At 36.2% G+C, this 15,732-nt stretch overlaps 1 protein-coding gene across 1 annotated transcript in view; it reads right to left on the minus strand.

The window, feature by feature from the left end:
* Nucleotides 1–15,732, minus strand: part of ADCY8 (adenylate cyclase 8) — a 361,242-nt gene that overhangs the window by 284,792 nt on the left and 60,718 nt on the right. Inside the window, exon 2 of the mRNA XM_027845527.1 lies at nt 10,717–10,866. Coding sequence (XP_027701328.1) covers nt 10,717–10,866 — 150 coding nt within the window. The remainder of the gene's footprint in view (nt 1–10,716; nt 10,867–15,732) is intronic.

Here is a 15,732-nt window from a genome sequence, read left to right on the forward strand (position 1 = left end):
GATAGATAGATAGATAGATAGATAGATAGATAGATAGATAGATAGATGATAGATAGACAGACAAACATATGGACACATAAAACAAGAAGTGTTCAGAAGAGGACATTCAGGATGATGAAGGACTTCCGATTAATGGCATATGATGATATGTTTAAGGAACTTGGATGTTCAGTCTGGAGAAGACTTGAGGGGGTAGTGACAATTGCATTGAAGTATCTGAAAGAGTGTCACAGGGAAGAGAATAAACTTGTTCTTGGTCCCAGAGGGCAGAAATAAAACAAACGGACAGAAGTTGCACCAAGTTCAGTTTAGATTTGATGTAAGGAAACCTTTTCCTTATAATTAGAGCTACATAAAAGTCAAATGAGTTGCTTCTCAAGGTAGTGAGTTCCTCTTCATCAGAGGTATTCAAGCAAATGGCTGTATGATAGAGGTAATTCCTTTTCATGCATGGGCTGGCTTCAACATCTGCTGTGATGCCTTCTAATTCTAAATTCTGTAATTACACATTTAACTGATGTAGGGAATCTTTTATACTATCATGGGACTAATTTTTTTAAAATCTTTTTTTTTAAACTTTTTCCTCTGAGGTCTACTCAGGAAAATTATAGCAAAAATATGAAGAGGTTTCATTCTTTTTGCTCCTAAGGTCTTTGATGTCAATGCTGCAAAAATATGTGAGTTTAACACACATACACACACACACACACATATATATGTATATAATGCTAGATACTATAAAGTCCATTTAGAATCTGCTAACCAAGTGAATTCCTTTGTACCTAGGGTAATATGAAGTTGATATTAAGTCCTACCTAGATGAATTCTGCCTGGCTCACTATTTCTTTTTATACTGGAGCACCAAGTGAGGAATTTCCTCTACCAAAGTAGGTATCTTGTTTCCAACTTGCATTCTTACAGGATTGCCTGGGTCGCTGTCCTACATCTTGCCCAGGTTAACATAAAAGTGGGGTTTGAACTCAGGTCTTCTCGACACCAACGTCATTTATCTATCTACAGTACGATGCTATCTTATCTGATCCACTGCTATGTTAGCTCTCCAGAATTTACCATAAGGAAACACATCTTTACAGTGCTGTGAAGAAATTTCATTTTGCTATTGATGTGAAAAAAATCACAATTGCTGCAATGAACCATATGTGTTGTCATAGGATTGACCTTTGTATATTCAGAGAGGGTCATCACCAGAAAATGGATCACAGCATGATGAATGTTTTGTCCATGAAAGCCCATTCGATAAAAATGCAAAATGGCCTTCAGTACTTTGTGGATCTCTTCTGATTCTGCAGTGATGGTGATGGAGTGGTAGAGAAGGGGACTGACAGTGTGAGGAATCACAAAGCTTTCAGAATATCTATGAACATTCATTTGATGTTAATACTATAAATGTCATCACCATATCTACTGACCAATGACTGGAGTTTGATGTTCCAACAAAATTGCAACGTCCATATTTGACAGGTTTTCTCTAAACAAAGGAATAAAGTTGTAGCAAAATGGAACAATGGCTCACAAGTTCCCATCAGAGACATAAATAAAGGAGTTTATTGGTTTTATTTTATTTTGTGTTCAAGGATAACAAGAAAGATTATTTCATGGGTATAGTGGGCTTTGGCCACATCTTGATGCAACCCCAACTAAGACCTGATTCCTACGCATAGATCTAGAATGTGGATCTAGACTGTGGAAGTAGCCCAAGGTAGTGGTTATAGACAGACAATAAATAGATGTAAAATGGAACAAGTCTTACAGTAGAATAATCTCATATCTCTATCATAATTAATGCCAGTGGAATCACCAAAGTGGACTCTAAATTTTTCAATGCTCATTGGACTATCTGAGAAGTATTAAAGGCACTCAAGAAAAGTATGTAAGGAAGAGTTAATTCCAACCACCAAATGTGGGGTGAAGAAAGCCATAATGAAAGACAATTTTAAAAGTCCCCTGTGACTGATTTTTCAAGGCATTTCAAGGAGAAGATTCCAAAAAGAAAGGAAAAAGTAGTAGATAATATTATTAGCAAATCAGGTGACTAAAAAGACTTTAGGAACCACTAATCTATGTACCTGCTTCCTCATCTCCATAAAATCTATTCGAAAATGATTATACACACATCAAGGGTATTCTTGAAGAAAATGCCAGAAGGAAATAGTATTTATCACAACTTCATAGAAACAATTGATTCAGAAATATAAAGAATTCAAAACCCAACTGTGCTTATTATTTGTTAATTTACAACAAATCAACTTAGGACAAAGCACAACATTAAATGGTTTCCATTTTTTTGGTCAATATTTTTATTTTTACTCAAAACATTTCAAATGTACTTATGGGAAGTTCCAAAAAGATATTTTAACCATTTTCCTGTATTAATATTCAGGTAAATGTTGATATGTTGCTAATGTGTAATATCTTAATATATTTTGTGCTTTTGAATCTACTATGAGGTATTTTTATATATCATTAATAAATTAGTCTTTCTTTTTCACACTGCAAGCTTTTCTTGGTCTCAGAATCCCAGTAGTTTCAGAGGCATTGTGAAGGGTAGAGATACAAGTCATGTGGAAGTGAAAACTAGACTAAATTATGAAACTGTTTCATAAATTTAAAATACTGCATAAAATTATTAAAATTATTATGAAATATAATATTTCCTTAAAAAGTTAGTAGAATCAAATTTTTGTATTTAGCAGTAAATATTTTGAGAACAGAGAAAGGTTTTTGTTAACATATGAGAGTAGTGTGGTAAATGTTTGAATGATGCTTCAGTAACCATTTTGGATGGATGGTTACTGAAAGCTGAGTTATAGAAAGGTAGAATTTGGAGAAGAGAAGTTTATTTTTACATTATTAAAAACTCCCCAAATTAATTTCTCATTTCATCTTTGACTTGCTACAATGATCCCATCAAAGCACTTCTTTGGAAAGGCCATCAGTAATAACAAAAAGAAGAAAGTTTTTCCTGAATAGAGGAGACCTCACAGGACCAGTTTGGTCCAAAGGGACTCAAGGTATATAGAGTATCAGATTTTGAAGTACAGTTAGGTCTTAATTAGGGTGAAAAATTAATCTCATTAAGGGATCATATTACTTGAATTTGCACTCCATATTTCCATTGGCTTGGAACCAGTTACTACATTTTACATAATTATAACTTAGAAAAGTGTGGATCTGAATACATGTGGAGATCATTATCAACACTAATTAGGTCCTAGCTCTACATCTTGACTGTGTCATAGGTGAATCACTGCAGTGCTGTAGGAGTGACAATGGTGAGGATGGAGACTATTAAGATCCTTAAGAGGGGCAGGTAGGTGGTGCAGTGGATAGAGCTTAGGCCTTGGAGTCAGGAGGACCTGAGTTCAAATCCAACCTCAGACACTTCACACTTACTAGCTGTGTGACCCTGGACAAGTCATTTAACCCTAATTGCTTCACCAAAAAGCAAAAAGAAAGAAAGATCCTTGAGAGACTCCCAAGCTAAGTCTCTGTAGCATGGCCAACACTATGGTCTCATTCAGCCAGGCAGTCACTGAGACAACCAGGTGGGACTTACTGGCACAGAAGATGCCCATTATCACAAAAGCGATATTCAGCCACTCTGCCTTGTTGCAGTGACTCTGCAGCTTAAGCAGAATATAGAATGCCTCAACCATCTACTTAAAATATGCAAACTTCATGATAGTAAAGAGAAGGGATCTCTCAGAAAGTCTATTCTACAAGAAGTTGTCTCTCATGTATATCTTAAGATCACACTGAATTTCTTGATATTTAGAAATATAGATAACTTCAAGCATCTTCAGGCAACATCACATGCAAGAAGAAAGTCTTGGTCTTGGAATAAGAAATGACTTGAGTTTGAGTCCTTGCATGCTTACTAGCTGTGTGACCAAGAGTAACTTACTTAGCCTCATTGAGCATCAATTTCCTCATTTGCAAAACAATAATTGTAGTACCCATCTCATAGGGTTCTTGTGAAGCTCAAATGAGATAATGTACATTCAGGTTCTTTGTAAATTTTAAAGTATAATGGAAATGACACTTTTTATCATTAATATAAAATAGGGAGACAAATGCTATGGAAAATATTTTGCATTCAATCCAGATGGAAGAGGGATTCCCAGATGGATGTAAGGTTCTCTAAATGCTCCTGTTTGTGTATGACATTGCATAAATTTTTATGATGTTCCTTTTTTTTTTATCTTTTTTGGTGAGGCAATCAGGGTTAAGTGACTTGCCCAGGCTCACACAGCTAGTAAGTATCAAGTGTCTGAGGCTGGATTTGAACTCGGGTCCTCCTGACTCCAAGGCCAGAATTCTATCCACTACACTATCTAGCTGCCCCAATTACGTTCCTTTTACTCTCCCTTTTCTTTACTCTCTTAAAAATTTTAAAACAGAAACAATTCCCTTAACCCTCCCCTTCCTCCATTTATCTTATTTAATTAACACTATCAACCCTTTGAAGACAGTAATGTTCTGAAGGGATACTTGTTTCTTCTTCCTTCTATTATAAATTTCATCATATAGTCCCTTCTAGTTGTTCACATTAACTTACTTTTTTTAGGTTTCTTTTCACTTTTTGTGCTTGCGTTTCAAATTTCCTACTCAGTTCTAGTTTTTTCATCAGGAATATCGATTACATCAAAGATTAATCCCCCTGGTAGGATTGTACTCAGCTTTTCAAAGTCAATTATTCTTGCTTTGTAAACTTATATCATCTGATTTGGGGAATATTGTAATTTATGATTTCTTCTCATCTCTAGTAGAAGTTGCCATATTTTATGTGATCATAACTGCTATTGCTTGATGCTTGAATTCTTTCTGGCTGCTTGTAGTATGTTTCTTTGGTCTGGAAGCTCTGGATCTTGACTATGACATCCCTGGGAGTTGTCCTTTCAGGATTTCTTTCAGGGGTTTATCAGTGGATTTTTTTTGTTTATTTATTCATTTATTTTTTGGTGAGGCAATCGGGGTTAAGTGACTTCCCCAAGGTCTCACAGCTAGTACGTGTCAAGTGTTTGGTCTAAGGCCAGATTTGAACTCAGGTCTTCCTGACTTCAGGGCCAGTGCTCTATCCACTGCGCCACCTAGCTGTCCGTCAGTGGATTTTTTTTTTTTTTTTAAATCTTCACTTTGCCGCCTGGTTCTAATCAGTTCGGACAAGTCAGTATTGTATGATCCTCCTTCTCCTCCTCCTGCACAGTTTTCAGAGAATATAATGCTTTTCAAATTCTCTCTTTTTGGACTGTATTCCACTAAGTTGTTTTTTGATAGCAAATACCTTACCTTTTATTCTATTTTTCAAACTTTTAATTTTGTTCTCATATTTCTTTTTGTTTTTTGAAATAATTTTCTGTTTAGTCTATTTTAATTTTCAGAGAGTTTATTGCTTGAGTAAAATTTACCATTTTCTGCTGTTAGATATTCTTTATACCAAAGATTTTATTTCATTTTTTAAAAGTCTCTTCCTTAATTTCTTCTAGTATTTATATAGTCCTTGAGGGCAGTCCATTTTTGGTTTTATTCCTTTAGAGCTCTTCTTGTAATTGTAGTTGAATTTTTGCTTCTCTCTAGATCTGTAGTAATTGTCCATAATTGTCTACAGAAGTTGTGTCTTTTTCTATTTATACATATATTTAACCTTTGTTCCTGAACTGGAGCTTTATGGCAAGGCCAGACTGCACTTTCTGCTGTATTTTTTGGGTGGGATTTGTCCCTGATTTATCCTAGACCTGTGTCATCTGAGTTCCTGTGCTAAATTCTATCTTGCAGTTAAAAGCTCTGCTAGGTTTTAGACTCTCCTAGATCTTTGAAGTTCAGAGCTCTATACTTTTGGAGCCCTCTATGACATCTCAAGGGACAGTGAAAAGGACTTTGGAGCCCCAGGGCCTAACATGTCCCAATCTGAGTACTACTGCACCCTTACAGTTCACGGCTTCTGATGGGGGTTTCTGAAGTAAGTGCTCTGGGTAACTGAACACTAGCATTTTTCTGTGGGATCTCTTGATTCATTCTTTTTGCAACAATAGGTGACTAGATTCTTGAGGGGCTTCTGTCTTGTTTGCCTGAACTGATACTAGCTTTTGTGTTAGGTTCCCTTTCATACTTGGTTGTAGACTTAAGATTCAGTTTGGGAGAAGTAATGGGGTAGATTAATTCACTAATTGTAATTTCTCATTGGATTTTTAAAATTATACTTTTGTCTGATGGCATTATTTAGACTTTTGCTGTATTAGGTGTGTGGAAGCTCGGCTGCCTGCCTCTGTTCAAGTAGCCATCTTGACCTGAAATATTATCCATTAAATATTAAAAGCTTCTGAGGAAGCCTACAGCATGTTGAATAGATTCTTTATGAAATATTAATGGAAACATATTGACAAGAATATTACATTATGAAAAGGCATGAATGGATTGCAATCTGCACTGTCAGTTAATTAACATTTATTAAGCACCTACTATTTGCCAGGAGCTGTGAGTGATGGAGTTGCAAACAGCAAATGAATACAGCCTGGTTGAAAAGTTCTCTACTCCATGCTCCATTTGGAGAAGTCTCCAAAGCAGAGGGTCCTGATGTAGTGGAAATAGCAAGGCAGATTTGATCTTTTTAAAAAATATTTTTCCAATTACATGTAAAATAATTTTTAATATTCATTTTTGAAAATTTGAGTTCCAAATTCTCTTCCTCCCTTACTCCCCTCTCCCCTCATTGTGGAGGCAAGGACATTGATATAGGTTACACATGTGGAATCATGAAAAAAACATATTTCCATGTTAGTCAAGTTGGGAAAAGACAAAAGACCAAAAAAAAAAAAAAGGTTGCTGAAAAATAAATAAAAAAATATGCTTCAATTTGTATGCAGACTCAAGTTCTTTCTCTGGTGGTAGGTAACATTTTTCATCACAAGTTCTTTGGAATTGTCTTAGATCATTGTATTGCTGAGAACAGCTAAAACATTCACAGTTGATAACTGCAGAATACTGATATTACTTTGTATGGCATTTTTCTAGTTCTCCTTCCTTCACTTTTGTATTATTTCATGTAAGTCTTTCTAGGTTTTTCTGAAAGCATCCTGCTCATGATTTCTTATAGCACAATAGTATTTCATCACAGGCGTCTAGGTGGTATAGTAGATAGAGCACTGGGCTTGGAATGAGGAAGACACAACTTCATGAGTTCAAATCCAGCCTTGACACATACTAGCTATGTGACTCTGGGCAAGTCATTTAACCCTGTTTTCCTCAGTTCCTCCTTTGCAAAATGAGCTAGAGAAGGAAATGGCAAACCAGTCCAGTATCTTGTCCAGTATCTTTGGCAAGAAAACCCGAAAATGGGTTATATAGACTCAGACACAATTGAACAACAACAATTCCATCACAATCATATACTACAACTTGTTTAGCCATTCCCTAGTTGATGGGCATCCCTTTAAGTTAAAATTCTTTGCCACCACAAAAAGAGCTGCTATAAATATTTCTGTACATAAAGGTCATTTCCTTTTTTCTTTAATCTCTTTAAAATATAGACCTGGTATCACTGGGCTAAAAGGAATGCATGATTTTGTAGCCGTTTGGGCATAGTTCCAAAATACTCTCTAGAATGGTTGGATCTGTTGACAACTCCACCAACAGTGCATTAGTGTCCCAATTTCTCTACATCCCTAACAACATTTGTTATTTTCCTTTTTCTGTCATGTTAGCCAATCTAATAGGTATGAGGAGGTACCTCAGAGTTGTTTTAATTTTCATTTCTTTCATTAATAGTGATTTAGAAAGGCTGATTTGATCTTGCAGGGTAACGAGGTTCCCATGGGCCTGATAGAAAAGTAAAAAGGAGTAGGAAATGAAGAGAAACTGATGGACAGAGTATCATCTTCTGAGAGCATAGATACATTGAACTATTAAAGTACATGATCAAATTTAGCAGAAGTAGGAATGTTGAATTTAACTGTTTAGTAAACTGGAGAGCCAAAGTAAATCTCTGAATCAGAAAGGCCTAGATTCAAATCCTGCCTCTAACACAAACTAGTTGATGGTAATAAGCAAGTCTTTAAACCTTCAGTGCACCAAGAGACTCTGCAAATTGTAAATTGTAAGTGATTTGCTGGCCTGCCTTATTAGAAGTTTTGATAGTGGGATTTCCATGTACTAATAAAAAATAAAAGATGTAAACCTGTAAAAAAAAGTCATAGATAACACTACTCAAATTTGTTCCATCAACATAGAGATCACCATGGATTGTAAAAGGCTATTTTCAAGCAAAACCCAAGTTCTCACAGGCCCTACATCAAGCTGTAAAGACACTGATTATGTGACATGATAAATTTTCTCTTTGCCATCTCATTTGAAGAAAAAGCTACCCAAATTCAGAAAGGCTCATCGTCATAGGACTGGACACCAGAAGATACACACACACACACACACACACACACACACACACATACATATACATACATATACACATATACACACATACATACGCACATTATATATGTGTGTGTGTATATGTGTACACACACATATAAGGCTGGAAAAATATCTAGCTAGCTAGCTAGCTAGCTAGACAGATAGATAGATACATATATATGTAGATATATACAAATTTCTTTTCCAGCCTTAATACTGAATGAAAACCATAGGATCATAAATCTAGAACTGCAAGGGATTTCAAAGACCACTTAGTTCAATTTTCTCATTTTTGCTAATGAGGTAACTGACACCCAGGGAGTTTGAGAGACTTGACCAAGGTCACACAGGTAGTCAACATCAAAGGTGGGAATTGAACTCTACTCCTTTGATTGTAAAGCCAGTTATCTTTCCATCATTCAAACTGCCTCCCATCTACAGCATGAATGGAAGAAGCAATCACACTAGTGAAGTAATATATCCTTGAAGTGTTGAAATATTCATAGGTAAGCCACATAACTAAACATATGAAGTGTGATTATAACATAATAGGATCGATGTCATTTCTTATACTCTCTAGGCATCAGTTTTATGAAAGGGTTAGATTAAAAGATCTCTAAGTCTAGGTTTAAAATTGAATAACTACAATTTTTGAACTTTGAAATTATGAATAATAGTACAATAATAAGCCAGCATTTACATAGTACTTTGAGGTTTGCAAAGTGCTTTATAAATAAAATCTCATTTTTTCCTCCCAACAACTCTGGGAGGTAAATGCTATTATCCACATTTTACAGATAAGTAAACTGAGGAAGTCAGAGGTTAAATGACTTACTGAATATCACACAGTTAGTAAATGTCTGAAACGAACTTGAATTCAGATATTTCTGATTTCAGGGTCCAACACTTTAGTTGCTTAGAACTGACCTTCTTCCATCTTCCCCTTTAATATTATTATGCTGATTTTATTTCCATTGTTCAAAAGATTTTAGTGGCTCCTCTTTGGGAACTGTCTTTGCAACCTGTGGCAAATATTTATTATGTGGGGATGGAACTGATTTCTAGAAATAGCCAAATTGTCTGGTGTGTAAGTTGGGTTATGTGTTTATGTTTTTAATTAAAAAAGATTAGTGCTACTATAATATATAGTAATGCCTACTTTTTCATTTGGTCTCATATACTAGCCCTGAGTATAATCATAAAACAGGAGCTTCAGAAATATTTTCAAGGAGGTAACATTGCGGTGGGAAGGATACTTTTTTCTGTATGAATAATTTTTATTTTACAAAATCAATCTTATTACTTTACAATCCTACCTTTTGAAGAAAAGAAAGGTCATCAACTAAAAAATTCCTGGTGAGGTAAGCCAGACCTTGAGTGAAAGGCTTGGCCTTGTGCAACAGAGACACCATTTAGTCAGTCACTGAACTGTAACGAATCCAATATTTTCCCTGTCACTCACAAAACAATATTTCTCCAATTAAGGATGGAAAGTCATCTCCCCTGAATGTCAGAACAGGCTTCTGGGGACCAAATGTGTGACCAAGTGCTCAGTGACCTTTCACAGCCCTCAGCTTCCACTTTAGAGCAACTTTGACATGACATAGGGGGTCAGTTGCTGGTTTATAGTCCCTTAGAAGGTAAGTAGTAAGATCAGGAATACATATACCTTGCATTTTCCACACAATGAGAGACCATAACTTTTCTCATCAAAATACATCATTACATCTTATTATTACAAATAAAGAAGCACAAGTCAGTGGAATTAGCATTGTTCTAGAAATTCAAAGTCTTAGGTTCTAATCCCAGTCTTACTCTTTTCTTCCATTAGACAAGTTTTTTCAACTCTCTGGATCTCTTTTACATATCTAACATTCTTTGTTCTAAGGCCCCTTCCAACCCTAACATTCCATGTTCTAAAGTTACTTCCACCTCTAACATTCTGTTACTCAGTAATATGAACCTTTAGTAGAGCATAAAAGGCAAGACAGAATAAAACTTGTCAGCTAAAATTAATTAACAACAGCTCAATTTAAAAATCTGGAATCATATTCATTTCTTCATTCATTCAATGTTTATTATAGTTCCTAAACTTAAGGAGCTTACATTCCATCAGAAAAGGTGGGGATGGGGGTGGGAATGGGGAGTGGGGAGAATCTTGTAACAAAAGGAAGCTTTGGAATCAATTACTGAAGCTTGAGTTGGTTTTCAAAGGAAGCTGAGGAAAACATCATAGAACGGAAGTAAAAACAATAAGTAATTTTAACATTTGCTTTTCCCATTTGGTACCTGTCTTTGATTTTCCGTTTCTAGTCTCAACCTTGCTTCCACACATCTTCGGGTTTCCAGGAAAGCTTGACGTTGGGCTCTGTCTGACAGGTAGCTAATGAAGATTCCTGCTGTGTTCATGCACATGAACAAGACCGCCTGAGCCACTATCTGAAATAGAGGAGTAAACATGACCTTGGTCAGATGTTTTAATTAATATTTACTTTGAGAGAGAGAAAGAGAGAGAGAGAGATTGGATTCCTTAAAGAGACTTAATGCAGTGACCCAGTGCTGAGAAGCCTTTTAATATAGCTATGAAAACAGAACTGGCCCACTCTCAGGATGGGACCCTGTGAAGAAATTTAATTAACTTCTCTTCATTTGAGACCAATGATTGGTCTCAGGCCACTACTTAGGCTTGGATCAGTGACATTCAGTATTTCTATCTAAAGCTATGAATGGCTCATTCACATGTAACCCACTTTTTTTTTCAAGACCTATGATTTCTGCATTTGAATATTATATTGTACAGTACTTCACAGGGCCCAGAGTAGCTATGGACACATTTGGGAAATTACAATTGGAAACATGACCCCAAATTAGACATGTGCTGGAGTCACCTTTCATTGGCTTGTGAGAGTCCATTGTTAAATTTTCAGTGTGACTGTTAATACCTCCAAAATCAGTAAGCACCACAAATTAGGGACTAATTTATAATTTTATTGAGTTTTCTAGACTTAAAGTGATGAATAAAATGTTAATAATCCAGGTTAAATTTAAAATTCTGTTATGTGTATATGTGTATTTAAGTATATCTACACACATACATATAATAGTAAACATACATATGTATATATATATGTTTTTTTCCAGAAATCCAGTTGTTAAACATTTACCAGTAAACCTCCATTCCAGAGTCCCATAGTTGTAAGATTTAAAATGATTGTCTCTTCTCATCTCTCAGAACACTTTAACCATAATAACAGTAGCAGCAACAGCAGCAAATGGTGGTGGTGGCTATGGTAGGCATAATAATAGTAATAAGACATATACTTGGTCCTTTAAATTTTAAAGGATTTTGCACACATTGTTAGATTTGTGAGCCAACAATCTCATAAGTCAAGTACTATAGGTATTTTAAACTTCATTTTACAAATAAAGAAACAAAAGTTTGGAGAGGTTAGTTAGATAATTTGCTCATTTACATAGTAAGTGTCAGAAGCTTATACAGTTTCCCTTTTGGCTTTTCATCTCTTCTTCAATCGTTTTTGGATTCATAGTTTGGATCATTAGATGCAAAAATCAGTCTGATGATGATAATAGTAATAGCTTGCATTTATACAGCACTTTCTATGTGTCAGAGTCTATGCTAAGCACTTTACAAATATTATTTGATCTGATCCTCACAACAACATTGGCAGGTAGGTGCTATTATTAGCATCCCTATTTTACAGGTGAGGAAACTAAGGCAAAAGAGGTTAAGTGACTTGCCCAGGGTCACACAGCTAGTAAATGTCTGAGGTAAGATTTGAACTTCCTGACTTCATGCCCAGTACTCTATTCGTGGTGCCATCTAGCTGCCTATTTCTGGCTAGTCTGCTTACTCATCGCTTACTGCCTATTCACTCCTGACTGGTTTTCTAGAAATAATAATAGCTATCATTTCCATGGTTCTTTAAGTTTCAGAAATCACTTTCTTCAGCAATAACCCTCTGAGCTAAGAAGTGAAAGTATTATTATATCCATTTTATAGAGGAGAAAATTGAGGCTTTCAGAAGTAAAGTGACTTGTTCACAGTCATACAGCAATTTAATGGCAGACCAGGAATAGAACTCAGTTCCCCGGGCTCCCAGAGAAGGGATTTTTTGTACTATGTCATGCTGTCTCCTGGGATGCTAGCCATGGCTTCCTCCTTGGACTCTGCCCCTTTCCTTTTGCCATGGTACATCCAACCATTGCCATTTGATTTCTAGTACTTACATTTCCCCTTTTATTTATCAATCACTTGATCCTGATTCTATTCTTGTGGCATAATAACAACTCATATGTCTGGCACTTTATTAGAAATGTTATGCTCTCCATTTTACAGATGAGGAAATTGAGATCTAGAGAGATTAAGTAATTTGCCCAAGGTCACACAACTTTTAAGTGTCAAGGGCAGAATTCAAACCTAAGTCTCTGCTTAACCAAGGTCAAACATTCTTTCTATTATATTGCACTGCCTCTTTCAAGGTTATTTGTCAGGTTCCTCATGGCTTATATTTCCTGACACCCAACCTTGGACATGTGTTAGGTGTTTAATAAATACTGATGCATTAACACTAAATATGAAAATTCCTTTCAGGAGCAGCTAGGTGGCGCGGTGGATAGAGCACTGGGCAGGTCACTTAACCCTAACTGCCCCCTCCAAAGAAGAAGTTCCTTTCAGTTTTTCAGATCTTGAACTATAGCAGTTCTACTCTTGTGTAGTGCAATATAGGGAAAATTGCAAACCACCTTGACTGGGCAGGGAATAATCTTCCCATCAGTCAGTCAGTTAAGCAATAAAATTATTATTTTATACATTTATATATTATAATATAAACTTTGTATAGATAAATATAGATATAAAATATAAAATTACACCTACTCTGTGCCAGGCACTGTGCTAAACACAGTTTACAAAAAAAAAAAGGCAAAAGTTCTAGACAAATAGAAATTCCAAAATCCAAAAATGAAAGAATGTTCCAAAACACTAATAAAAGAAATTAAAATCAAAACAACATGGAGGTTTCATGATAACATCCAGTAAATTGGTATTAACAACAAAGATTACAAATAGTCCATGGTGGAGGGGTTGTAGAAAGGCTCATTGATTCACTGTTGCTGGAGCTGGGAATTGGTACAATAACTATGGAAAGAAATTTGGAAATATTCAAATAAAATGACTAAAATGTCCATATATTTTGACCCAAGGGTTCCACTGTGAGTCATATATTTGAACAAAGTCACTGACAAAGCACAGGCTTCATATACACTAAGATTGTTTGTTCTAGTACTACTTTTTGTATTAGAAAAGAACTGGAAACAAAGTAGATGTCCATTGATTGGGTAAGAGATAAACAAATTGTGGTAAATGAATGTAATGGAATATCACTGGCTGTAAGAAATAACGAACATGATAAATACAGAGAAGCATGGAAAGACATGTGTGAAATGATGCAAGATGAAGGAAGCAGAGCCAGGAAAGTGGTGTTCATAATGACTATAGTAGGGTAAATGGAAAGAACAACAACCACAAAACAATAAAAATTGAATATTGATTGTAAAATTATAAAGAATAATCTTGGCCCTAATGAAAAAATAGAAGAGACCTCTTAATCTTTTTGCAAAAGAAGGGATCTACAGGTTTGAGAAATGGCACATAATGTCAAGTTTTTTTTTATGTGTTAATTGGTTTTCCTAATTTTTTCTCCTTCCTTTTTTTTTTTAAAAATCAATTATAAGGGATAACTTTCTGGGAGGGGTAAGAGGAAGACTACAGAGGGCATACAAGTGATGTACAACATAAATACAAATGAATTTTTAAAAAAGAAATGTCCAAATTTGGCATGTAAGCTTCCTCATTGACAACAATGACAGAGAAGTTATGGTAAAAGGTGACATGAGGAAATTAATATTTGGTTTTTAGAATTGTCAACTTAAGGTGAAATTTGGACAATATAAGGAATACACACATAAACATACACACACATGTGTGGATAGATAAAGATAGAAACAGAGACAGAGAATTTGTAAGGAATGAAAAAAAAAAGTAAGAAGGAGATTTATGAATCAACCACTTGAATGGCTACTGAAACCATCCAAGTTCCCTCGTGAAACAAATATTGGTAAAATGCATAGCATATGTTAAACACCCTGGAATATAAAAGGGACATAAGTTAGAATCCCTAACTAAAATGAAGGAGGATTTAGGGAATAGATTTAGGGTCAAAAGAATAGGAAATTGTAGACTGAGTCCAAAGAAGTTAAGGAAGGCAAGAAAAAAAAATAAGAGAAGAACCAGAGGAGAGAATAGCTTTTAGAAAGCAAAGACTTGGGAACCAAGATGGCGGAGTAAAAGCAGTGACTTACTTGAGCTTTCCCCAAACTTCTCCAAATACCTATAAAAAAATGGCTCTAAACAAATTCTAAAGCAACAGAACCCACAAAAAGACAGAGTGAAATAAATTTCCAGCCCAAGATAACCTGGATGGTTGATTGGAAAGGTATATCACACCAGGCTGGAAGAGGAGCATGGTTTGGTGTGGGCTCCCAGGCTGCAGCGAACCTGAGCAGGCCTCAGAGGACTGAATCTCTTGCAGCTGTGGCAGTTTCCAGACTCCTCAACCCATGAACACCAAAGACAACTTAGAAGGTCAGTGGGAAAAGTCTGTTTCTGCGGTGCTGAAAGAGAAACGCGGGATCCCAGCCCCATTTCCCTGCGAGCGGTTCCTGGGCAGTGGTTGCCCCCTGAGCTTCCTGCCCATGGACTGAGGGGGAATCAGGTGGCTGATCAGAGGAGGATTGCAGGGATCTCTCTGCTGGTGCAGGATTCTCTTGCTTTGCTTGTGCTTGGATCTGGGTCACAGTTCTGGGTGGCAGTCCAGGGGTGAGGAGGAGCACTGGTGTGGTGGAGCTTGTAGTGGCTGGGTAGAGGAAACCCTCCTCACAGTTCCAAGACAGAAAAGAGTGCTCATAGACCAGAGCACAGGCCAGGAAAGGAGTAAACACCTCGCCCTTGATCATAGCACCTTGGAAGAACTGAAAATTTACAGGTCCCTAGAAGGATCTCTGAAAACAGCTGCACAAAACCCCTGAAGCTTGGGACAGTACATTCTCCACACTGGAAACAGACCCCTACCTTAACAAAGAGTTCATAATTCAAGTAATTGACCGGGATCATGAGCAAGCAGTGCAAAAAGAGTCAGACTATATTATCTTACTTTGGTGACAAAGAAGATCAAAACATACAACCAGAAGAAGACAACAAAGCCAAAGCTCCTACATCCAAAGCCT

The sequence above is a fragment of the Vombatus ursinus genome, unplaced genomic scaffold, assembly GCF_900497805.2.
Source record: "Vombatus ursinus unplaced genomic scaffold, bare-nosed wombat genome assembly UNPS02014973.1, whole genome shotgun sequence".
NCBI lineage: Eukaryota > Metazoa > Chordata > Mammalia > Diprotodontia > Vombatidae > Vombatus > Vombatus ursinus.